We start from the raw sequence: 27,415 nt of genomic DNA, 5'->3' as shown, positions 1-27,415 counted from the left end.
TCCGCAGCGATCAGCATGAAATTAATGACGTCTCTGACCTGCTCTTTTTCAAGATCAAACTATTTGACCTTCTTCATATGTTGTAACGTCTTTACATCTATGATTGCTTTACTCTCCATAGACTTTGGTATCCACTCATTGGATACGTGTAGTCAGGTCTCCTCGTGGAACTTCTAGCCTCCTCGTTGTCTATCATCTTTCTCAGTCTAGATAATATCAGCATGATCATGGTAGGATTTTCATAATATATAGAGATACTATCAGAAGCATCCGAAGATTGTTCACGAGTCCCGGTCTCGGGAAAGTGTCCTCCTTGGATGACTTCATATAGTATCTTCTCGGTCAGTTTATGAGGAGGATCAATGATGATTACTTTATATTACTGTTGCTATGTTTAACATACATATTGTCCGCTTCACCGGATTGACTTCCTTTTTCGAAACCTTTCATACCGGTCTCGTGAAGGCAATCTCATTCGTCATTTCCCATTCACTACCTTTTCCTTTTCTGCTTAACGTAATGCTTGATCCCGATGAGCCCTCCCACGACCGATCTTACGACGATGGCTGCCTACGATGTATCGGCGCTGCTTTTAACTATTGAGATCCTGTCGATAACGAGCCATGGCCTCATATTTCAGTTCTGTTGCTTCCTTTCTTTTTCACGAATTTCCTGATTCGTATCTTAGGTTGTAGTCTGAGCTATATCCGTGGCAGTACCAATCACCGAGGCCATAGTCATAGTAGTCAATCCTACCTTTTCCATGTTTCATTAGATCTGACAGGCATTAACAGACAAAAATAAAGAAAAGAGAAGAAAGAAAATATAATAAGAAGCTGCAAAGTATCAGCGATTCAAAGGAGGAAGGATGTTCATATTGATCATGTATGCCCGTGTCGTAATTGTTGCACTCATCACGAGGACGACCTCATCAATATCTTTCAGCTTTTAGACGTAGGATTGATATTTGCCTTCAACAGAAGTTTGGTCACAAAAAGTCCTCCGTCAATGACTCCTTCGTAAAACTGCTATTCAATGTGGATATATCCATGATGTACATCCTGATTGAGAATGATTATCTTATTTGTTAATGCTTAACATGAATATCGGTCGTCTCTATTCCGTTCATTAAGACCACCTTTACAGCTGTATCTGGTGCAGGAGGAAACGGCCTAGGATCCATGTGACGAAATGAAGCAGGAGGACACAGGTGATGATCACCGTTACCAGGGCGATTTAGTTGAAGTCCAGGATACTAGCGCCAAGAGATCGGTACATCGCCGATGATTCAGCCCTTTCGAATCTAGATTTCATAATAATCACATTAGAGTCAATAAGCCTGTCCACATCTTCCGGGTCAAGCCTTTACCTGAGTATTCCTTTTACTTTTCCTAAACAATCGCACTATGAATAAACTCTCGTGCTACGGCCACTTCCTGAGCATGATCTCTAACTCTTTTCTCCGAATCTTCTTCAAAGCTACAGCTATCCTAGACGCGGAAAAAAGATAACTCCTTCAGAAAACTGCCATGCATTATTTCTATAAGAGATATAAATGACACAGGAAGAATCAATGCAATAATAATCAGGCCTTCTAAGGTTATCATTTGTACACTATATACACGTCTTAACTACACACGGTAACGTAGTCACTGGATACAGGTCAGATGTTTATCCTAACTATTACTGATTTTAGGATGTATCTCCATGATAATGGATGGATATGAATGTTATCGTCGGACTTAACATTGATTGGGTCATTTTTCTTTCTCGTGATGTTTTATCTTGATCGGGGCATTGGTCTTTCTCGGGGATGTTTTGTCTTGATGGGTGCATTGATCATTCTCCGGATGTCAACGAAGATAACCAATTTTACAGAAGAATATAATGATGTGCCAGTTCTTAATGGCCACTTGACCCACTTCTCCTGAAACACATTATTCCAACGTGCCATCAGCATCGCCATTGCATCTAGGGCTTCTTCGGTCTCCATCTTTTCGTGTAACTCTTTCCATCGATGGCTACTTCTCCGCCAGAAAATAACGTTCCTAATGCTGTCACAAATTTTCGAGACAGTGTCATGCTCGGATGAACTTTATTTATTTCTTTCACTACATGCTCTTCACCCAGCAGTTCTCGATTATATCTGTTATAGGTATCCACGGATTCATGCAACCATACCACGCGCTTATCTGATATCTTATCCTGACTTTTATCCATCTTATAAACACTATGCATGTATGATTTCTTTTCCTTGTAAGGATCCGTGAGTAATTAATTGCAGAGATCCTTGTTTTTAGGAAGGCACCCATACATATGATGTACATATCTCTGTGACTAGGAATTGTGCCATCCTCGACAACAGAACTGATACACTGCCCATGATGGATCAGCTCCTCTGGAACAACAAGTGAAAACCACTAAAGTATGCTGACATACTCTAAGATATAACCCGTGGAGATCATCGTGATAACTCTATCGGTGAAATATCTGCAGAAAATGATTTCTTCTAGTGTGGCTAGACATAAAGCCATACCATACGCTAGGTGCATGGCATCAAAGGAAGGTGATTGGTAATGAGAAATCAAAGGCACTTCGGTCGAGAAATTTCCTTAGCCAGAATCAGCCCTTTCATAGCCTTATCATAGCTTGGTCCATGGAAAGTACTTTGTCTTGTTGTTATATAGTGGATCTCAGAGATACATCTATCGCAATCGGCGAATAGCTTGTGTGGTGGTTCCTACAGATGCTCGACATGGGGAGAACATGTACAGCCTGGTAAATATTGTGTCGACAATATTGATACATGTTTCCGCAGTCATGTTATAAATCACCACGTTGATTTCATTGTAGCCTGTTTAAATGAGACTGAAATCTTTTTCTTTCTGAGCTGGGTCGCTATCTCCATGATGGTATCTCACTATAGCTCCCATATACAACAATGTGTTTGCCAGCTCTTCTGCGGAGTAATGGTCTTTTAACTTAGCATGAGATGAGCAAATACAACACTCTTGTCGCTGTCTCTCTTGTAGTGCACGTGGTTGATCACCTCAATAAGTCACCTCTGAGCAATAAAATAGATTTGTACATGCTTGTCATGGTCTGGCTATATTCATTTCTTATCGAACAGGTCGTCATGCTCGAAGTGATTTCGATCAGGGCTACATCAGCATAATGACATTTGGTGATCCAGAACTACGACTCGCTCGGCTAGTCTTATATGCTTTTCCAGATTATACCAGTGATCTCCATTATGACCCTTATGTCGAAGGATCATATGAAACTCATCTAGCAGAAGAATGTACAGTCGACCATTACCATCGATTTTATGAACAGACTAGAGCCTTGATCATGACGCGTTGATGATTGTTCAGGTCTATTTTCCAAGGAGCTCCATGTAATATTCAAGATGATAGTCCGTTGATGTCGTACTTGTAAAAGTCTTTCGATAGGACACTACCACGACTGACTGAGACTCGCTTATTGTGCTTCAGGCCGCTTCAGAGATACCCACACCAGAAGCAGAGCAGTCGATGTAGCCATTGCCGCACATATGTCCATGACATCCCATGTCAACTTCATGCCTATTGTTTTCTTTGCAGGAAATGTCAGGCGTCATCGGGATGAATCGACCAGACCTCTCTGGATGATGCTTACTTTTCTGAACCAGCGAGTAATATTCGGTCATCATTTAATGCATCATGTAGATGCCCTTAGCATAAATGATCTCGGCATGGCTAATAGGAGGTATTGTTTATTGAAATATAAAGAGGTTTATACATTCCTCGATATAATCTGAATGAAGGTGCTTATATAAGAACCATCCGCGCATGACCTTTCGAAGAGCTTCAGACTGAACGTCTCCTTTTTCTTCTTCTTCCTGCTCTGCATGATAAGCCATAGTCACTGCTGCATGAGCTCGTGGACAGTGTAGGTATAGAAAGCTATATATTTTTATGCAGAGTAACGCAGGTAAATCTTCAAAGCGCCCTTCGTGTACATTTAGATGAGGTGAGTTTCATAATCCTCAGCATCAAAAGGCTGAACCAAAGATTCATACAGAGTCCATTTCGCGGTGAAGTACTTATATTGGCAGGTTGCACTGGTTCTGCTCGTGGAAACTTTCAAGATATGAATGCCTGTCTGAACATCGACTTTCGAGGAGGGATAAAATTACGCAATAGGGAAGTTCTTCGATCGGATCTCGTCAGGAGTGAAGAGTGTATACGTTTGACCCATGATGTGATAGCCGTTGTTGGTTTTCAGCACCGTGACATTGAATCGATAAATATTCTCGAACAAGGACACGATGATATCCAATATTTTGAGTCGAGTCCACATCGAGGACCGCTGGCCTGGTGTATCGGGCTTGATAATCTCTTTAGAACCCACAGTGCTACGAATTGCCTTGGCATAAGCATTGCTATGTCATACACATAGAACTTAAAGTTGATAAAGAAGATGATCAAGTCAGGATATCCAGAAATATCCTCCTGCTTAGTGAGAAAGTTAGCCTTATGATGATGTATGATGATCGTCACTATACGAATAGGAATTTTCTAATTTACCGAACTTGTACGATACCCGGTGATAGTTAGCTGTGAAACTACTATGTAATACAGCCTTCTCTAATTTATGGCACCATTGTATTACTCAAGCATGGGATGATATATATTTCCTGGTCCTCTCAACGACATGGTTGTATCCATCTATCCGTCATAATTCACAACTCAGGGCAAATCTATGTAATCGGTTTTTAAGGTCCATCCCGATTGAGGTAACCCTGTTTCCCAAAACAGAAGACGTAGACCTCAGGTATAGACTGCTGCCATAGACCATATGGGCATGATATAATAACTTGTCTCAGTAAACCATTACTCAGAAGTCCTCTCAAGCGACACCTGCAGAATCTTAATCGTATAAGTGGGAAACGTAAACAATGTCACATCCGTGTAAGAGGCTGTCAAAGGAATAATGCACGTGGCTGTCTTTTAATATGAAGTGGGGTCATAGCTGATGACATAAGTTATGGCGGAATAATCTGAGGAAGCACTTATATTTGACCCACAAAGAATTCGTAACTCGTGAATGAGGATGCGGGGACTGCAGAACCATACAGTAAGCAAGAAACAATGCGGTTAGTCAGCTTTTCCGCATAATTCTTGTTGGATGGATCGCTGAAGAACATGGGATACGCTAGCGAAATGAATTTATGATATCCCATACTGATATCTCCCTGCATCGTTTCTCCTCATATAAACAACGTCGCAGTCTCGTGAACATATCCTTGTTCAGCAATTGACGATGTTGTGCTATTTAGACTGCACCAGACATAACTTATGAAGTGGAGATGAGTCAGAAATCTATCCTAGTTGTTACAGCATTTGGACCTATCTCCATCGACTACGTCACAGACGAAGGATCGGCGTCAAAGGCTCAACTACCACATATTGAGAATTATCTTCTTTAGGGCAATTTAAAGACGATCTTGGTTTTATCAACGGTGATATCAGTTCATGCATCATCGTGAAATCATTGATTATTTTATTGATTCGGGGATGATACGTCTGATTATCAACTCCAGATTCTTCTGTCATCTCATCCACGACTCCCACACAGCATTTCCATTGACTCGGTTAAACTCTGGATTGATCTATTTACTTTGACGTGTATGCAATGACAGTTGATATAATTTAAGGTGGTATCTGAAGACACCGTGCCTCTAGTTATTGTGGTAAATCCATGCATCATGGGTATGAATCATGGCAGTACTGTATATCCTGTGGGGATCCATACATTTTGATTTTCCTGTTATAGTCGTGGTACGCAAAAATAAATCCAGTCATGAACCCAGCGATCTTGGCCGTGAGTTTCTCCTAGTAGCCAGGCTCTAACGGATAGTTGATGATATTAAATCATATTGCATAATCCAGAGTCGATCCTGCAGGAATATTATGCCATCGAACGATGTAAGAAAGGTCCAGAATCGTTAGCACATACTTTTGATCACGATTAGCACTGGACTTTCTCATCGAAGTCCAGGAGGTCACATCGGTAAAGATCAGGTTGAACATTGTGTATGTATTATGATCTTACCGGGTTTAATTCAGGAGTAAGATATGGTGATAATAGCTGCTATCGCCCCCATGATGATGATGGCTGTCTTAATCTACCCACTCTGATTGTCTGATTTCGATTAAGTCTCTTTACCGGTGTGCACACTATTCTGAGCCTGACACACTGTTTCAGATGATCTGTGATGATCTGTGATGATGATCCTCGTCTGGTTAGCAAGAGATTCCTGTGTGAGAGGGAATCTGGGGAAGGTTGTCAGTTGTCTTAAACTTAAAATCCAGCTTGAGATCCAGCTGCCTGACCAGCTTGACAAACTCCTCCTAGGACGTTTCGGAAAATACGTGAATTGGCTTCTTATACACTAGCTGTAAAGACATCTCGACAAACATGGACTGTGTTCTGAGATTAGTATTTGAAGTAGTGACTTTGGTCAGTGTGACCTGAGAGGTCGTGATTGCATACACATAGTAATACACACTCTGAGTCATTGCCACAATTCACCGGGAAGTGATGCCTGAACTCATAAGTGTGATGGAGTACACGAATCCAGCCATGTCGTCGTCTTCCTCTTGATAAAATCAATAGATAAACCCATGGTCTGTTATCAGCGTGCTGCAATCTCCTTTACCAGGAATGGGGATTTGATAACCAAAAGGAGTCTTGGACTTGCATGGATTCCAGTCGATGACGCACCCTTGACGCATCTTCGTATACTTAATTATAGCCACGATTGATTCTCCAGTCAAGAGTGATATCATTTAATTCAGATTGCTTACAGATGCGATAGTATGCATCAGGGTCATAAGAAGAGTTAAAAAAACTCACTCCAGTTGGATTCGGCAGTCAATTTCATCTCGTTGAGGATGCTGATCACGGTGTAAAAGACATGATACCGGAGAGCAGATCTCGTCATATTATTTGTTCCTTTGACTAGGTCATAGAGACCGATACCACAGGCTGTCGTGGTGCAGAAAAAGCAAAGATGACCTGATTCTGAGAGAAAGACATCATTCGTTCCATCGACTTATGAAACAGCCAAGCTTCGGCCACACGATTAGCCACGATGAACCTCTGATGAGACGTCATCCCTCCTGGATTGTAAATGTTATCTCCGGATAAACCAACAGAGTCCCTCCACGAGTAGCTTCCCACGTTTCTGTCTGTAGTTTTCTATCTAGCTATACAGCATGGTGGTTTTGTAAGACTTATTCACTTCACAGTACACATCAATCGTTGATAACTGTATTAACTGATCAACGAAAACTTTTCTCTGTTCGGCACGCGGCCCTGATCTACCATCGGGAAAATATAATGCCTGACTATCAGAGTCATCGAGGGTATGCAGAAAAGCGTCTTTTCGGCTGGAACAGTAACCTGAGGCACCGTCACTGGTATTGCAGATTTAGGATCAGGCAAAACTCTGTGCTGGGCCCAGGAGACAACGACAGACAACTCGCTGCTTCGTCCTGGGTCTACCTGTGACTTCATTATCTCCAGATGTTTCGACATTCTCTCTATCTCACTGAGGTATGGAGCCTAATCACACTGATGAAGAAAATTGTCTCCCAGAGAGAACAGAGAAATCGTCTGGGCAGACTTGATCCAAGGAGAAACTGTATCAGTATAAGAAAAAGAAATCTTTGATTGCTGAATCTTCATTAGGGATAGTATGTCACTGAGATGCCTGCTTAACCCACGTGGTATTGAGTGGTGGAGATAGGTCCAAGTTATGTGATAAGTAGTAGAAATATATCGGACTTATCTCCATCCTGTCTATGGTTTCCTTTTTCTTGTCGTCCTCCTCTTATAAAGGCTGACCATGAGGAGTATGTAGTAATTACGGTCACTATAGTCATAATTATAGCCGTCTCGAGATTTCCTGCGATGAGACCCACTGCAGCCACCTTAGGTAAAGTACTGAGGATAGATCCTATAACTCCGGGCAAAGCAGAGGTTATATATCCAGCAATCCCGGTCAACCAGCATTTCAGCTTAGTCAATATTTCCTTAAACTACTGAAGAATTCTTTTTGGTAAGGAAGGAGATGGTGAAGGAGCCAGACCTGGGGCTGGCGAAGGAGTTGAGGAAGGATGAGTGACCACCGCCGATTTGAGTGAAGCTATCGTGGCAGACAGAACACCTATGACGTCGGCGGAAATAACACATCTACTGCAGCTATGACCCCAGTGATGCATGTACTTCTGGACCGAATAATGGCTCTAATCCTGGTCATGATAGAGTCATCTCTCCTGACAAAATGGTTTGCAATGCCATTCTCCCCCAGTACTGATGGAATAGCTACTTCCTTGATCCAGGTCTCCTCCTGCCACTCAGTAACTCTTTCAAGCTACCTCATCTCTATCCTGATATTATCTTTCTCACTCTCTGATGTTTTTCTGCCTGGTAATGTCTGCTTCAGTCTCTCAATCTTACCATACTTTTTCGTGATGTGCTGCTCCGCACTGCTTCCTTATCCATGTCCGCCAGCTCCCTGTTGGTCAGTTCATCAGAAACATTTCTAAGATATGTAACTCCCTGATTTCCATGCTAATATACCTTAACAACTGGAAGACGACCTACTTACCAACAGTCATAGTCCCCATGGCATTAACTTTTATATTGTCTAGAATATCGGACCAATCATGTACTCGACTAATGACTGGTCGATAAAAATCTTCAGACAGTTTCACATATTCTTGAAAGGTACCTTTTATGAATGATCCATCGCGGATGAGCTGAATATAGTTTTTGTTACATGAAATACAGGTCATTTTTTTATCGAGCCTGAAATAATATCTACCAACGTCGATGATAGCCTGATCTGACAGATAGGATCCCATAAAACGTTTATTGAGAAGACCCACCTACTATCGTGTACCGATGTCACTGAAATATATGATTTCTCCTCCTTCAGGTGTCCGTGTTTGATATAGTTTGATGGCAAATTGAAACATAATCTTCTTAATGCCTCTACATATAATTCAGAAACAGGAACATCGGGAACACTCTCCGATGAGAAAAAGAGGTCTATTTTTTTCATGGAGTCCATATATCTCATATCGATATCTATCAGATTTTGTCTGATCTGCAGGATAATGACTATATCCTCCAGAGGTATGTCTTCCAATATGTGTGGTTCTAAAGATATTCACCCTACAACCATCTCTATGATCAGTGTGATCACTCTTAACTGTGAGTAAATTAAATAAGTTGATAGTATCAAAGACGTCAAAGATGAGCCAGGTCTCCAAGTCTCTGAAATCTATCGTGCTTTTGTTCGAGGATAACTCTGGAACTCTTGTCGCCAATCATAATTTCAATCGTGATACCACGGCTTGTTTCTATAATCTTTTGATCAATATGGTATCCATAGTCATCGAAGGAGTTCGTAATCAGATCTACACGGTAGCACAGTGTTCTTTAGTGAAGTCATCAAACAGGATCATGTCATTTACAGGTATAGGAGATTTCTTCCTGAATCGATTTGATCAGGTCCTCGATATGAGTGTTCAATGTTATTAGACCGTATTTCAATCAAAATATCCTCCGAAAGTTCGACAACTTTGAACTCTTTAAGTGCAGATAGACTTAACAAGTGGTAGATTACGACGAATACATAAAATATTACCGCAGACCAATGAACATAAGGTAACATGGATGATATCAATGAATATTTGTTTGAATATTCTGCTTACTTTGGGTAGGAAATAAGTAAAGGTACAAAATGGGTGGTTTGGAGGAATGAATGATACATAGATAAATGTCATTGACATTTGTTTATTTTACAATCCAGAGTAAAATTTAAATCCCCCAGTTCAAACTCATAAAAATCATCAAAATACAGACTTTATGGATACATTCATCGTTCCCACAGATTTCCATATAAATATACGGTACATTTAAAATTGCGACTATACAACCCAGCATTTCAGGAGGAGCATTTGATAACTCTGCAAATGTGTAGTGTGTTGTAGATTTATTTAAACTTAAATTTAACCATTTTTCAGTCATATCGCTACGAAGTTTGCTGTGTGACAGTTGATAGAGATGCCTAGCACTGGGGCATCATGCCGCAGATATGTATCATGATGTCTCACCCAGTCACATTATCATGACACCAGGCCGACCAGTCCTAACACTGACCTCGTACTGCTGAGCGCCTAGCGAGGCAGCTGTTAGTAAAATTCTTGTAAATCTTTGGTATGACTCGGCTGGGGTTCAACCTAGCGACATCCCACATCCAAGGGTGACACTCTAGCAACTAGGCCACCGGATTGGTGTGTAAATGTGCAGAAATATCCAAGTCAAATTCATCAGCCCAGAAAAGAATGCTATCGACAAAATGGATCGATTCCATTCCAGGGAGCACAATGACCTTAATAACTTCAAATATATGATTAACCCATACAGGTGTTTTCACAAAATTTGAGATAGTATAGACAAAAAAGAATCGTTTTTAGGGCTATTACCTGAACTTGGTAACAGTTATCATTTCACAAAAGACAGTGCTACATTGTTTACAACTGGATAGATATAATGTTTTAGAGAGAAAGATTTGTAATATATTTAAGTAACCAACCTCAATTGAAGTGTCGTATGTTGTGTATTGTAATATGTAACGTATACTCAGGTTTTGCATAAATGTAATAATTATACACAACAATCAGCTGCATTATGGAAGACGAAAACAGTTAAATGAGTTTGGTTCGTACCTCAATTTAGTTCACAAATTGTACAGACGAATAATTCAATGTCATATTGATTGCATTCATATATTGTAAAACCTGCTGTATACGACAGAAAACCTAGTGTGAGACGAGTTAACGCTATCGAAATATTTGCGATTAACCAATTTTAAATAGAAAGTTAGGAAACATAACCACAAAGAAGGCAAGTACAAAGGTCAAGGGCATATAAATTGCAAACAGATTTTCAGATAGTCAAGATATCCCCCATTATTCATTTTTACCTCTCTGCATATGACAGTCGTCTGCTCATGAAGACATTTATAACATGATACATACAAGAAGGAAACGAATAACAGTGAACATATCATGTATTAAACAAGGTTTCTTACACAGTTGAGAGACTCATTAGGGATGGCGAAGAAATAACAGTTAAAAGTTGTTTAGATTTTTGAATTCATTGTCCGGTCTCTAAAGTAGTTGTCGATGGAGATAATGAAACATTTTAGCGGAATGAAATTTGAATTGCAGAAAAAGGACATTTACTCATATGAGTACATCAATTCGATTTGATAGACTGAATAAACATTTATGCTAATAAAATTAGTGTTTGATTCAAATTGATTAGAACATAAACATTTTAGATGGTGATTACCAGCAAGAAAATGATGTGATGTCGCAGAGCAGAATTGAAAGTGTGATTAGACCGATTTCGCAAAAGCAAGTTACAATCATTTAATGATAACTGCTATTGTTGGCCAAGCGAAATGAGATGTTCTCGAAGGAATGTCAAAACTATGTAAATGTTAAATGTACAATTCGATTTATATTTTGACCTTCTACTGATGTGCTTGCATCACATCTTTTTTTATAGCTGTACTTCATTTACAGGCCAATAAACGTTTCTAAAATGTTCTGCTACATAATAATTTATTTTAGAGACAAACATCCCACCAGGTTTCGTTAAATGGTCGGTATTATTAAACTGGACGTATTCAATTATACAATTAAATAAGTTTTCAAGTGAACTTAAACATGACTATTGTTGCCTTTACCTTGTGACACTACGCAACTTTTATCAGATTAGTGACTTCATTGTGTTCCACAGAACGCACAAGAGCAGCGAATCAAGCTGGCCTTGACGGATATAGCCGAATTTGTGCAGCAACAACTGGTCAACGTTTAAGCTAAATTTTCTAAAAATGGTTTTGGTATTTCCTTATTCTTCATACTAACAAACTGAATCTTTTTCTTTAAATTATTTATCTTTCAGGCCATCTACTGAATAATCATAGAACTTGCGTAACTTTTTGTTTGAAAATTGTAGCCAATAAATATATAATGATAAAGGTTCTCTAGATTTAAAAAAAAGAAATTATTACTAGTATATATATTGATATACAAAGGTGCTGATTTCTTTCCTCGATGATAATGTTTACATCGCTCTCAATATGTGTATGCTAGCCATATCCTATGTATATTCAGAAAGAAGAATGACATATCGCTATGAAAATATATAAATGATATTATTATGTTTTATTGTCGATCAACATTTTAGAGCGTTTACCTGCCACTTATTATCAACATTACCTACATATACTGATAAGTGACAGTATTAAGTATCGCATTAATGTTTTGTTTACAGTCTGTTAGTGTATTATTCAGATCACCATTCTTTCTGTGCATTCTGTATCGATCTAAATAGAGTTAATGTATGTGATTGTCATAGTAAAGAAACTGCGAATAGTTGTCACTATATTTCTTTAAAACATGATTAAACTATTTGGTAAGCGGTTTATGCTGATAAATTGTTTACAGGTGATATTAGATAACCACTGGCCATTTACACATCTTTAATATTAACAATTCGTTTTGTATAATTGCTGTTAACTGTTTTATTATATCCTTACGTGTGAAATATAGACTTACTGGCAAAATAATTTTCTTATTTTTTCATTCCTATTTTTTTCACATAGAGTCAAATAGTTTTCACAACGACAGAAATGAAATTTACTGCAACAGATCAGGTTAATCCAATACTACTACCGTCTCAAATTACATATATTTGTGTATGATCAGGCTTTGAAATTGAGGTGTATGAAAGAAAAGGGGGTGGGGTTGAGCGTGTTGTGCCGAAGAATGAGCTTAATCTTCTAAACTTCGATTCATGAGCAAGTTTAGTTTTGTACCAGTATAAATTTCGAAACAGTTGCATATGGAGCTTGTAAATATTAAAAGATCTACAAAGGACAATTCACAATCTGCTACATGCTTTAATAATTATTGCCAGATCACAAATGCATATTGGATTTCATTATCTTGCCTGTAATGCTAATTATTTATATATTACTTTCATAGGTATCAATCTGTTAATAAAAATATTGAAAACTACTTTGATTCCGCAAAATTCCTTTGCTTTTTATTTGTAGCAGAGTCATCTGTACAAGCACACATGTATACCATCTACATTTACAAATGGCTGGACTCTATATTATTGCATAGCTGCTTTCATATTAAATGAGTTAAATAATTATATCACGTGTCTAAGAACAACAATAACGTTGTATCCAATGTAGATCTGTGAAAAGGTATTATTTAAATGTATGCAATTGTTAAATGGCGTGATTTAAGGTGCCCTAGATTTGGCTGGTAATGTGATTTTAATTTTGTGTATCTTTTATAACGAATATACTTTAAATTGCCAAAGCTTACCGTAAACTTACAGACATTGATAATTTAGATATTTCAAAATATCCCTAGATCTAAATTGTAACACTATTTTATTTATCTTCTTGTAAGCTATATACACCCACACACACACATTGTGCTAGCATTATATAATTAATAATATAAACACAAATTTCCTGAATTTCCAGCCAATAGTTCCGAACTAGATTTGGAAGAAATACAGAGACAGAATGGGAATGTATAGTGATGATCAAGATGCTTCTAAAAATAGAGTAGGGATAATTGTTTTACCATTCATGCAGTTTTTAAAGCTGATATTCAAAATAGAGTCAGTATATGAAGTCCTGACTAAATTGTTTAAAATGGTCAAACTTTGTTAACGTCAGTAAGTTGTTAGCCTGTTATTTATGTACTAAAATGAGGTATTATATGTGCTTGTTTGTTTGGCTGGATGCTATTGCCTGAATTTCCAAAGCAGCTGATTGGTTTCCAAATTCAACGCTTTATAAAGCAGTTATTATTTTGGTAAGATGTTTAGTCTTTAATGTTTGAAATTTGTTTGTTTAATTAATAATATGCATTTAAATACATCCAGGACCTTGCTCCGAAAAAAGTTATATCTATAGAAAAGTATTAGTTGATACGCATAGTCTCTTCTTGATAACTGAAGTCCTCTAAATCATTAAAAGTTTATTTTCACGACAATATGTATACTTGTTTCCTACAGAGTCGCATAGTTATGAATGGAAAAGTAATACTCTTCAGGTTGTGTTTTTGTTCTGCGGGAATGACTCTCATTTGCTTTGGTACTTAACATTTGGAATTGTTTCAGACAAAATAGAAGATGAAATAGTTTTTTTTTTTTAAAAATCATATCACTCAACATATAAGCTGCAAATATTTACTTTTGGGGTAAAGTTAATATTCGAAAACAGGAATATGCGTTGCATGTAAAAATATATTATTAGAATAATAAAATTGTGCATCTTAATTACAGCATTTCAAATTGTTTATACTAGCATCAACCATAAGTGTTCTTCGCCAAAACAATATATTTATATTTTGTCATTTCCTATCTGCTATAAGCAATAACTGATTCAGTTCAATATCAGTAGTGTACTGTGTAAGTACAAAATATTTTATGAAATTGTTACTTATCCTAAATCGTATTTTTAAATTCGGTTGGCCTAATTGCGTGAAATGAGGAACTCATTGTATCTCCAATGCTTTTATGCTTCATTTCATGATAGAGACCTATTGTCTGAGTTAGGAAATACATGGAAACCCATTGTCAAAAAGGTTTTGATGGGTTAAGCAAATGATTTACCAGATCAATTCACCAGCATGAATAAATAGTATTCATAGATTTTGACAATTTAAGTTCCTTTACAAAATTAACTAAACAGCTGACAAAAATATGATTTATAGAGTGGTAACGCCTTCCGCCGGAAAGATGCAAAAGTATATGTAGACATAATTTATCATTTAAAGAATGCCAAATGATATAAGGAATCATGTTCAGAACTATGACTTTCAGCTTGATAACAAGTTCCAAAAAACGAGAAGTAAGTTTCCTTTACGCCATTTATAGACATATTCCAAAAACATTTTTGTTTAAGCCCAAAGTTTAAGTTTGACTAGAATACGATCAGAAATATGTTTCAGTATGTGTGAAACAGATGTAAGATCACATATTTACGATACGTATATCTTTGATATATCGAAGATACTAACAAATATTGCAATGTCAGTCAGAGATATAATACAACAGGGAGTACAGTGTTGTAGTACCAAATGTTGACCGACTGACAATAAATGCCAGGCACAGAGTCAAATGGTTTTTAAGTGAGGTAACAAAAGATGCAAAAAGTAAGCGCTCGAGTCTTATTCGAGTCTTTATTTTCAAAAACAACGACAATAAATGCATTAATATACCGCAAAAATTTAAAGTTCGCAAAAATGTATAAATCCTCGTTAAAAAGGAAAGAATGTCTAAAAACTCTTGAATTAGAGTTGACATATATATCACTTACCTTTTCTTCCAATTTTGCCTGAAAGAAAATAAAACAGTAACTCAATTACTATTCATTATCCATGTACCATGGATGAATAGGCTATACAAGTATAAACACCAACACTTATTCGAAACATATGTTTCTAAATTTGAATCTATACCAAGGAAAACATGATCCATCAGTATTGGGAATATTCCTTTTTATGACCTTCATCTCAGACATCGAGGTCATTAAAAGTATAATTTGTGTTGCACAGTAAATGTCAATAGCTGTACTATATGACAATATCAGCTGTAGCTAAAGCAATTTCAGATAAGAAACAATTGTTTTAAATAACCGTTTTACATCGCAAAAAGAAGCAAACTACCTTGATCTGTTTCTGAGTGACTTGTTTGTTTTAACTTTCCGAACTACGGCAGAAATTTTCATGAAACACAAAGTAAGTAACTCAGCACTTACAGAGACAGGTCATCATGTTTTTTTTATAAGGTTATATATTTAAGGTTGTCATGTTCATTAAGGTTATATGCTTTTCAACAAAATAGTAAAAAAGTGCGAGAACCAACCAGTCTTGCAAAAGTTAACAACACTTATTTCCCTCGAACACAAAGTGCTATTTCTTTAACTGCAATGTGGATTAAATCCCTAATATTCCGAAACGTTTTATCCGAGTTAAAAACTATAGATTATTCAGAAATAGATTTAAGTGATGTTAAGGCTGAATTTAATTTTTGAAAGCGCTTATATGCAAGTAGTCACAACTGTGTTAATGTGCCAACAGTATAGATGCATCATAATGCAGTAATCCAAAATGTACTTGAATGAGGTCACAATAATCCCAAAATAGTGATTTAGTCCAACAGACATTAATGAACGCTTTCTAATTCCAGTGAATAATGTAAGTAAATCTTCGCAAATGTAAACTGAAATAAATTACAGAGGTTTAAAAAAAGATCAATCCTGTTTACTTCCACTTATGCAAAAATGAGGCCTAAACTAGGAGGGTCGGGACGATGGTCAAACGTTCAGCTTTAGAAATGAAAAACAACTGTCCGAGACTCAGATATACGTGTACTTGTTTACCTCCTGTAATAATGATTTTATTATATGGTCTCAAAGCATCATTATTAGCTATGTAATATGTAGTTTGTAAAAGACCATTAACTGAAATAAATGACAAAGGCCAATTACACAATATAGATATATGTAACATACAATCATGGAGAAAAGCAAACAAACAAACCAAATCAAACATACACATCAACTTACCTCATAAAGTATAATATATATTTATAAGATAAAGCTATCGTTTTACACACACACACACACACATACACACAAATAAAGACACACATACACACACATATACTTTTACGCAAACTAAAGTGCATATGCAATTAGATTACATTTCCTATTATTTGCCTGCTTTCAATATTTTATTTGAATTGCATCAAATCCCAAAATAAGAATCTCTTATGTTGTGTTTTTCAATTTGTTAATGACAGCAAGGGCTTTGTGATAAGTGAATACAACAATGGGATCAAGAGAATAACTACTATAAACTTCAAAGTGCTGCAAGGTCAATGTTAAAAACAAACGTTCGCTTCTCGATTGTGTAACAATTTATCTGGTGTTTGTTTAATCGTCTAGAGAAATAACATACTGTATAATGCAAACAATGAAATTCGGGGCCGATAGAACCTTGTAACGAACATATATTCTTAAACTAAGTAGCAGACAATAGCACACAAAAACGCCAAAGTGTTGCAAAATTCAATAAATATTCTATTTTTTTATAGAATAAAATGTGAGAATTTCAAAACCTAACTTGCACAATATTTCCCAAATATTGATCCTGATCACTTTGGTATTGCAATGAATAAATGAATAAACCTTCTCCATTATTAAATGTCACATAACTAAAACTGACTTTTCAAACGAATGGTGTTGAAGTTGGATTGAGTAATTTTGTCTACGTGTCACTTATATGAAACCCTATGTAACATTCTGTAAACCAAGATGAGAAATAAATTCATTTTAAAAGAAATCTATGCTGATAACAACATCAGGAATTTCTTACTAAAAACTAATGTCTATTACCGAGTTAAAAAATAAATAATAATCTTAATATATAATCTAAAACCAAAGATACGTATTAGCTATGTAATATAGTGTTTATAACATAAAATTATTTCAGCTAGGCCCTAAACTCAATTTCTGATCAAAGAGAATAATAATAAACATGACATAATGGTACAGAAAATTCAAATTCAATGTACTTAACAACTAGTTCCATCTTAAGCATGGAGTTTATCTTATCAAATAGTAAATTTGTATGTCTTATTCGAAGAAAGAATTTTTTAATGGTTTCGATGTGATCTTTCCCGGTATTTTTGTGGATAATGGCGAAATCGATGTATTCGTCACAATTTTTTAGACCAGATTTAGTCATGTTCTTTCAACGTTTTAGGAGAAGGTTTCATACCAAACGGCATTACTGTTTATTGACTCCATTTGGAGTTACAATATATACTCTCAAAAGACCAAAAAGTGGTGATATAATTTGCATTTGCTATTTCGTTAATGCATCCGTCAATCCTTGGCATTATAAATTAATCTGTTTTGGTGCAACTGTTCACTTTTCTATAGCTGGTGCAAAGGCGGAAATAACTACTATTTCTACTAAATTTCGGCAGTAAAATTTTTTATTCCATTTAAGTGAATATGCTTTATAAAATCATTTTCCAGCAAAAAATATATTTCTTTCTTCAAACATTCCTATTTGAGAGGATTGATTTTGCATGGATGCCATTTCTCAGGTGTAGAATCTATAATTTTAAAGCCATGACAGACTTCGTTTGTTCGTGTTGGGACATGTGGAATCATGTTCTCGGATTCCAATCTTAGATGTCTTATTTTCTTCCTTTCTTGTGGTTGAATATGTAAAATTCTTGTTTTCAGATTATACATTGTTTCTGAATTTTGAGAATCAATTACAAAAAGTAGCTGGAGTCAAATGTTGTGGCCATCGTTCGGTCTTCACTATGTAGGTGTGTGTGATTTGGATTTTAAGCTTAGCTTTACACATTTTCAATCATATCTCTATGATGTCTGCAGTGTGGCAGATTATGGTGATGTCTAGCAATGGGGTACATGTAGTATGATGTCCCACCCAGTCACATTATCCTAACACCAGTTTGACCTGTCCTAAAGTTAACCTCTGAGCATTGAGCGCCAAGAGAGGCAGCTGTTAGTACAATTTATATAAATCTTTGGAATGACTCGGCCGGGCTTCGAATCCGAGGCGGACGCTTCACTGAGTTGGAGAGGTAATTGATTCAATGATTTATATCAACATGCTCATTTAACGTATTTTCTTGGTAATGTTGTTTTTGTTTTAACTTCAGGTGTTTTGATGATATAATGTTTGTCTCTTTCCATTCAACACCACAAGGACCGTAATATTTAGCCGGAAGATGATTTTGAGGTTTAGGCAAGAGAACCAAAAATCTATTACCATGTTGCGAACTCCATTTCTTTGTAATTTGTCCAACTTAATTTTTTTTTTTTAAAGCGGAATGGAGATGTGTTCTTGGTACTTCAAGTGCATTTGAAAACATAAATGTGAAACTCTATCATAAAGATTAATCTTGGAATCTTCGACATAAAGCAGGTTTGCTTTTAATAACTTCATTGATCCATGGAGAGAATGTCAAATCCTAGTTCAAATCATAGTTCGAAAGGGCTGAATACCTAAAGACTCTTGAACTTATTCCCTAGTAGCAAACAAAAGTAAATGAACAGGGCGAAAAACCGAATTAAATTTTTCAAGGAATGTTGAAGGATCACAATTTTCATTGCGATATGCAGAAGAATTAAGTTGTTGGGTGTTTAATTAATACATAACGTGCTGGTCAATTCAAGCATAACATTTGGCCATTGCTCAAATTGGCAGAATGGGTAAGGCCAAAAACTGTACAAGAAAAGTTAATGTTCGGTCAAAAATGTGATTCAAGATCTTGTGATTAGTCTTACTGACTATCAAATGAACAGAACAATGTGTTTCATGGGCAATACTAACACTGTCCTGTCTATACGACGCAGGGACACAAATGTGATAGCTTACTGACCATACGTCACCACTGGGTAATTTGGTGTCCTAAGTTTCTTATTAGGATCAGAGTTTTCATAAAATAACAGAATGTATTTATGAGGCTTTAGTTTCCATAATAGATCATTAAACGGACAGGAAATCTTGTTCCTGTTTGAGAATAAGTGATTCAACATTATCACCCTAATTAGAATAAAGAGAATGAATAGTAAACAGAATATCAATTTGATGAATACATCTTTATTGATGAATATCAGAAAAACGCATGATGTCATTAAAGACTGGCTAGTAACTGTGTCAGAGTAAGGAATAATCTCCTGATCAGCATAATTCGCACTAGCTCTTCTCGTCATATCTATAATGATTTGAATGTTACCCTTTTTTTATCCAAACAATGCATGTTAGCTCCAGGTGGAATACCCATAACATTTCTCCGTTTAGAGTATAGTTTAGTAATAAATGAATACTTCTCAGATACATGGACAGTATATGCAAATAAAAGACTCTGCGAAGCAAGGTTGCTCTGTTTCTTAATATTTTGATACATATTGGCTTGGTAGAATCAGCAACACGTGAAACAGAAACTTTTGACATGAATGGTTCATTATTCTCCTTAATAAAATTAGATTTTGATTTGTTTCACACGGCTGTGATCTGGGTCTATTAGAAATAAGAGCATTTGGAATAACTCTGTCTTTATTCTGTTACTTATCATTCAATCTGTACCAATCAGAAATAACGTGGCATTTCTACTAACAATAGCTGTACCCATGAGAGATGTTCTGATCAGGCAAATCAAGGTTTTGCTTCCTAAAAGTCGTTCTAGATTTAGATTTACGAGACGGTAACATCTATCGCGAGGAAGGTATATCACAGAATGATTGTGAGTCACGAAACAGTCGTCAACTATATAATTTCATTTTATTCAGTTTTGACCTGAGCTCATTAGGGTAGGTCTTTAATCATTATGGACTCAATTCTTAAACTCTTCAGCTAATTTGAATTGTCTGAGGTAAGCGTATTCTTCGTCTACCGTCTTCGCTGAGCACGGCTTATAAAAGTAATTGCTCGTTGTGAATAGAATTTCGACAGAGGTCTGTCCAGTATCTTTGTTACAGTTTCGAAAATTTGCGATCAAGCCCTAGGTACCAACTTATAACCCTTCGAGATCCGTTCTTGAATTACATCATATTAAAGCGTTCTCCGTTACGGATCACTGCCATCTCACCTCTGTCTACGCGGGTTCCAGTCTCAGATTCGGGCAATGTGGGTACGTGAGAAAGCTTGCCAGGAGCTTCTCGTGGGTCGGTGGTTCTTTCCGGGGTTTTCCCGGGTTCTCCCTCCACAATTAATACTGGCCGCCATGTATAGCCTATCGTGTGCTGAAAAATGGCGTTAAACCCTACAACAATAAGAACAACAACAACACTATATGGGGATCACAATCACGGTCAAATGTTTTGTTTCTAGAATTTCCCAGTTGTCAAAAATATCACGATTATTGTTTAAAACTCAGATACAAATGAAGATGTTTATCCCTTTCGTAATAACAAATAATCTAAAATCATAGATACATATAAGCTATGAAAAATGTTGTTTTCAAAATAACAGCATAATAATCAGATAGGCTTTAAACACAATTGCTGACAAAGGTCAGTCAGACTATATAGATAAACATAACATGCAATCATGGCATTTTTTTAAAAAATGGACCTGTAACGTTTCTAACAAGCAAGTCCTAATTTGTTATGCTTATTTAGATCTATGTCTGTGTTAAAATATCATAAAAGACGAATTAACGAAAACATTTGGTTTTGATTATTTATTTGAAACAAATTCTATAAATTATCATCGATGAATCCGAAATATTCTGTATTCTAAATCGCATCGCAGGAAATTGCACCTTTATTTTGTTTGCAAGAAGTCTTGTAATATTGTTTGTTCGTCGTGGGAACAAATGTACAATTACACGTCCTCATTTTGATGATAATGAGTAATTATAAATTACCGATTGAGGACTATATTAATTCAATTCCAGGACTCAAAATATTTTTCATGCAGAGTTAACTTTATAGGCATCCTCAACAAAGATGCAGTGTATTCTAGTACTTCAAAAATACAAGAGAAGAAATAGATTGAATACAATATCCAAATTCGAGTTTCGGGATTAATTAGCAACGTGTATTGAAATAATCATTTTCTTTGATGAAATTATCTTCGTGTCAGACTAAACATTTATCTGCACAGGTAGAGAGAGTATTTAGTATATTGATGATTCAGTCTACAAATCATATAATAGAACAATGTCACAAAAGCAAGTGACATTCTAGTGTTAATAGGTTCACAAATAATGAATTTTTGGGGGTGATTAAACTTTTAATATACGAGTGATTAAGGGATAATTATATTTAAATGTTTACAAGCAAACTTCAATAATGTTAAGATTATTCAAGCCAACTGTTAGATAAACATCAAGTGCATGAGTCAAACGTAGGTTAACGGTATGCAATGTTATTCATTGAGGTTGAACGTATGACAAGTTGTTCTTATACTAGGATTTGGGGAAAAGGTTTGCAATGAGACTTGATGTGTAACACAATTTTGATCAGATGACGACCTCAGTCATTATTTAGTTAAATAGCACCAACAATAAGGTGAACAGAAATAATCAGATTCACTATGGGGTATTTAAATTGAATTACCAACTATAATATATTCAAGTAAATGACATGTGCAGTCACGAGGAAAATAACGGACACTGAAGTCATAACATAAACGAACAATGAAAATATCTTGGGAGAAAATGTATATCAAAGAGAAACGATTCTGCATGAGGATGCATCAAACATTAAATCTATAACTCATACGATGGAAACTTGTTTCATAATATATGTATTATGTAAATGTCAAGTTATATTATATGACAAGTAACAAATGAGAAATATATGTTTTGTTCCAATTCCATTGACAGTACAAATGTTATACTATACATTTTATCTGTCAAACAAGTGGATGATCACATCATTATAAGGAATACATCTTGTCCGTTTAAAGGTCTATTATGGAAATTAAAGCCTTATAAATAGCTGTTGTTATTCAGATTTGTCTTAAATCACTTCCTCGAGAATGGCATCAATCAAATGTTGACGAACTTATGATGAATACATACATAGAGTCATACCAGTTAGGCTTTCATGCCAGGTAAGCTAATGATGTATACGGTAGACCTTAAGCATAATTTGGGTCAAGGAATACTTAATTTTGAAAACCGTAATTATAAATGCAGCCATATACCAGAAATATTATAAAACTCACTAGAATTTCTTAATCGACGGCAAAAATTAAACAGTGTCTAAAAAACAAACTTAAAATAAATTTGATACATATTTCAAACCTACCAAATCTTCCTGTTTTGCCTGGAAGAAAAATAAACAGTATAAATGAAACGTACATTACATATTTATAATTTACGCAGGTTAGGTTTTAGTAATTATTCAAGTATGAACAATGGAAACATTTAAACAACACATTCATGCAAAACATTATCCATCTGTATTGCGAATACTCCTTTTGATGACTTTAATCTTTGATTTTGCGGTCTCTCAACGTATAATATGCATTCTATATTAAATGTATATATCTGTATTTCATGCAAATATCAACTTATCCAAAAATTGCAAGGAGGTAACGATACTGTCAAAAATAGAATTTACAAAGGAAACAAAGAAAGTATGATAACACTGTGACCATTGTTTGTGTAACTTGCTTGCTTTTACTTTTCGAACTGCAGCTGGTATTTAATTAAGTGCATTGGCCTCCAAAAGATTATGTTTGTTTAAATGTTGTTTGTACCAACGCGGAAGTCCACATGTCACCAGCGTAATTGTCACACAACATCAAGGACATAGTACCGGTCTCACTTTCCACCCACATTCCGGTCAGTCTCATCTGAGTTTGGGATTTCCCCAGCCGAAATGACAATGCTACATCGATGTTCGCAAATGCAGTCCCGGACGTTCCTGGCGCTGATCGAAATGTTGGTCCGATTTTCAATTATAATATGATTTCTTGCGGCGAGAACTCAATGGGTCGTAAATTCAGTGCCAATATAAATAATCGCGATCATATCTCAGCAAGTTCTCAATCGACGTAACTGCGTGTGACTGCACTGGTCGTTGTATCTGTTGTTGGATGTCTGTTAATAAAATTCACGATGACGTCCATCGGGCCTGTTATCGTGCCACCAAATAACGGAAGTACATCGGAGTCGCGACATATACGATATTCCTGATCACACTTAATGAATATTTTGACCTCCGCCGAGAATTATGTTATTAGGTGTCACACCGGCTGGCGGTTTCCTCATGACAACAAATAATTGATTGACATTTGTTACTTCTGGTGCAATTGCCAACATTGTTTTGCCGATCGTCATCGGTGATAAATTAAGTCAAACTGCGCGGTGAAAAATGGCATTGATATCATATCAATCGCCGTCAATAGGACCCGTACAGTGTTATGCTGATCAATGTATTATTTTGATACTGCATGGTTGTTGAGATGTTAGTATTTGATTTACTGCCATGATGATCGGACCTCTCACTGTACTTCCGTCAAGATCAAAATAATCGAGGCTCTGCAGCGTCATAGTGATATTATCAGGTGATTCAATTTCTCATTCTGAGCTTGACTTTATAACGATAACTGATTTCAACGACTGATTTAACCATCGTTGCGCGGATAACGTTAGTCACTGATGCATCACTGCATCTGAATAATGAAGAAATCTTACTGAAGTTCATTTAATTCACCGGATCCGAGCTTACATCAATGCTGCCTGAAGTCCATACAACGACGCTATAACGGAACCTAGACCCACGGTGAATATTGCTGAAATCATTATTGTTACAGATGCATTCTCATTGTTGTATTTCGCTGTAAAACCAGTAGCTGTAAGGCTGACAGCTGCTAAAGATAATAAACGTTATAATATTCAGATGGAATGTGTGTTATCTTGATTGGGCCTTTTTCTGTTTGTGTGTGCTTGTACGGATACTCCGGATATAATATTGGTCCATTCAACCACCTATGAAAATTATAATACAGCTATTCTAAACAGTACCTCTGGAGTCCATTATATCACGTAAGTCAGCATTAACTTAAGCACTATAATGAGTGTTCTCGACACAATAAACGGTTCTGAATAAACGGCATTCATTTAGTTAAACGCGAATGTCAATCCTGATTTAATGAACACGGCCAAGTGATCTTGAATCTATAATGTCGAGGGAATTCAAGGTGAATTTCAACGTGCTTTAATAAATGCATCTCAAAGCGTGTGTTAACGTTATCGTTGCAACGTCAGCAAGAACTTGCAATTGGTATTAAACAACCATATGGAGGTTCCACCAATGGATCAATGTCCAGTAATGACCGGCCATGTTATGGGAAACAGCGAGATCACTCAAACGTCTTGCTCCAGCGTCGCAGCGACGTATCGCCATCGTTATCGATGTTGATCGTATATTACGCGCACGACAGATCGTGTTCGACCTCAGCGTTATTTGATTTCATAGAAATGTACAAATAGCGACCGGTAGGTGCATATTCATGGATCGATTCGGCGTTGGAACTGACTGTAGAGGATATTTATACAACCCGTCTGGACAGCCAGCGAGAGTAATTTCGACCAATCGAATAGAAGAATCTTTTAATCTTCCGAAGTCGCTATCTCATATTATGGGATCCGCTCAATGTCAGGGATTTTGCTATTTGTTTGATCATGTAATTCATCTGCGACAAGATATTCACAGACGATAGTGTGATTTCTTGAATCTCGGCATATATACGTCGCTGTAGTGGAAGGTTATCTGCACAACCAACAGTTACACAAACAAAAATAAAGGCAATATTGTATCAGCCACATGTCGTACGTGCAAAATTCGTCGAGTATGCGCTACACTTATATTGTTGTATTCCTTGTTAAAGATATATAAAGATAGTACAACAAGAATTTGCATTTATCGTCTCGACTGTCGCTGAAGATTGATTAGGTCATTAGTGAATATTTGCCGTCAATGCCGAGCTGGTATTACATCGAACGACGTTGTTGGACAAGCAGACCCTGCTGATCATCATATTGACCATTGTGCTATGTTAAAAGACCAGTAAAACATTGAACAGCTTGTTATCGTGCATCAGGTGAGCCTGTGACAGGATCACCTACAACATAAACATTTGTTGTGCCTGTGTCAAATCATAACGTTAAGGAAACCATTAGCATCATTTTAACCCGGTTATAAAGCAATACTCTTCATTAAACTCTAACCTAATCATTTACAAGATACAGCTTAATTGCTGTGTTATCCGAACAGATTCCTCTTGAAGAGCTTTGAATAACCCGATATATCTCTGTCCGTGTCGCCTTGTCACACTTGCAGACCTTAGCCTCTCGCGTCTACACAAATTATCTGTACACGTGATCTTCAAACTACGCCAGCTGCAGAAGAAGTGACATGAACAGCAGATGCAACTCTACATCGCTTTCATAGACCTTACGAAGGCATTTGACCTGGTCATTTGGACTGGACTCTTCAGGCCTCAGCAGAAGATCGATTGACAACACGACTGCTTGCTGTAATTACGTCGTTCCAAGAGAACAAGCACAGCACAGTGTGCTTCAGTGGCGCAACATAGGAGGAATTCCTAGTAATCAGCGAGGTGAAGCATGGCTGTGTCATTGCGCCGAGGCTTTCCGACATCTTCTTTTCCATTCTCCTCTAGTAGCCCTTCAAGGACGTCAGCGAGGGAGTGTACATCCATACCAGGGCTGACGGCAATCTGTTCTACATCGCCCTTATCCATCCTATGATAAAGTCACAGAGGTTCTCATCAGTGAACTGCTCTTCGACGACGACGACGCCTTGACATCACACAGGGAAGATGCACTGTGCCAGCTGGTATGCCGCCTCTACCACGCCTGTAAGGAGTTTGGAATGACCATCAGTCTGAAGAAAACGAACACCATGGCTCTAGCGGAGACTCGTAATCCACCATCGTCATCGATGGGTTCAACCTAGAAGTTGTTGAGAACTTCACATACCTCGGTTCTACCATCTCCAGCTCTCTCTCCATTGATTCAGTTGTGAACGACAGGATTACCAAGGCATGAGCAGTTATGTCCTGAATGAATTAGATTGTCTGGAAAATCCACAACTACACTGAGAAGACCAAACCGCGTGTGTACCAGGCCTGCGTGCTCAGCATTCACCTTTACAGCAGCGAGACATTGACCATCTATGAGAGACACGAGAGGAAACGCAACAGCTTCAACCTAAGTTGCCTGTGGTACATTCTGCAGATCCAGTGGCATGACAAAGTACTCAACACAGAGGTTCTGGAACAAGTCAAACTGAACAGCATGTTCTCCATTCTCAGCGAGATGCGCCTTCATTGGCTCGGCCACGTGATGAGAATGAACTCAGGCCGCATTCCCAAGGACCTGCTATACAGCAAGCTGGCAGAGGGCGCACGACTGACTGGACGGCCACGTCTGAGTTACAAAGATGTCAGTCCAACATCGTCCACTTTTGGGAGAACTGTGCTGACAACCGCTTCACCTGGCGCCTAGCTGTCAAACAGGGCGTTCGGAAGCTGATAAATCATCTGCAGCTGATAAATCAGCCACTGAAAAAAGGAGGTTACCACGAACGACAACGGCATATCTCTGGCAGTCCAGATGTAAGATTAAATCATAGCAATGCGTATATCTTTTCTTGTCTGATATAACAAAGATAAGAACACATATTGCAATGCTAAGCATGACAGTGTTGGAACACCAA

The 27,415-nt window shown here is 37.1% G+C and overlaps 1 protein-coding gene across 6 annotated transcripts in view; it reads right to left on the bottom strand.

Moving 5' to 3' along the window:
- LOC149784409 (uncharacterized) overlaps positions 1 to 27,415 on the bottom strand; it is a 176,243-nt gene that overhangs the window by 3,767 nt on the left and 145,061 nt on the right. For all 6 annotated transcript variants that reach the window (XM_089932458.1, XM_089932459.1, XM_089932460.1 and 3 more), the window contains 2 exons: positions 22,973 to 22,990; positions 15,482 to 15,499 (listed from right to left, as the gene is read on the bottom strand). In XM_089932458.1, the coding sequence (XP_089788584.1) occupies positions 15,482 to 15,499; positions 22,973 to 22,990 (36 nt within the window). The remainder of the gene's footprint in view (positions 1 to 15,481; positions 15,500 to 22,972; positions 22,991 to 27,415) is intronic.

This window comes from Sinohyriopsis cumingii, chromosome 14, assembly GCF_028554795.1.
Source record: "Sinohyriopsis cumingii isolate HCF-2022 chromosome 14, ASM2855479v2, whole genome shotgun sequence".
NCBI lineage: Eukaryota > Metazoa > Mollusca > Bivalvia > Unionida > Unionidae > Sinohyriopsis > Sinohyriopsis cumingii.
The sequence above is the reverse complement of the archived record's forward strand: the minus strand, read 5'-3'. Positions and strand labels throughout refer to the sequence as shown.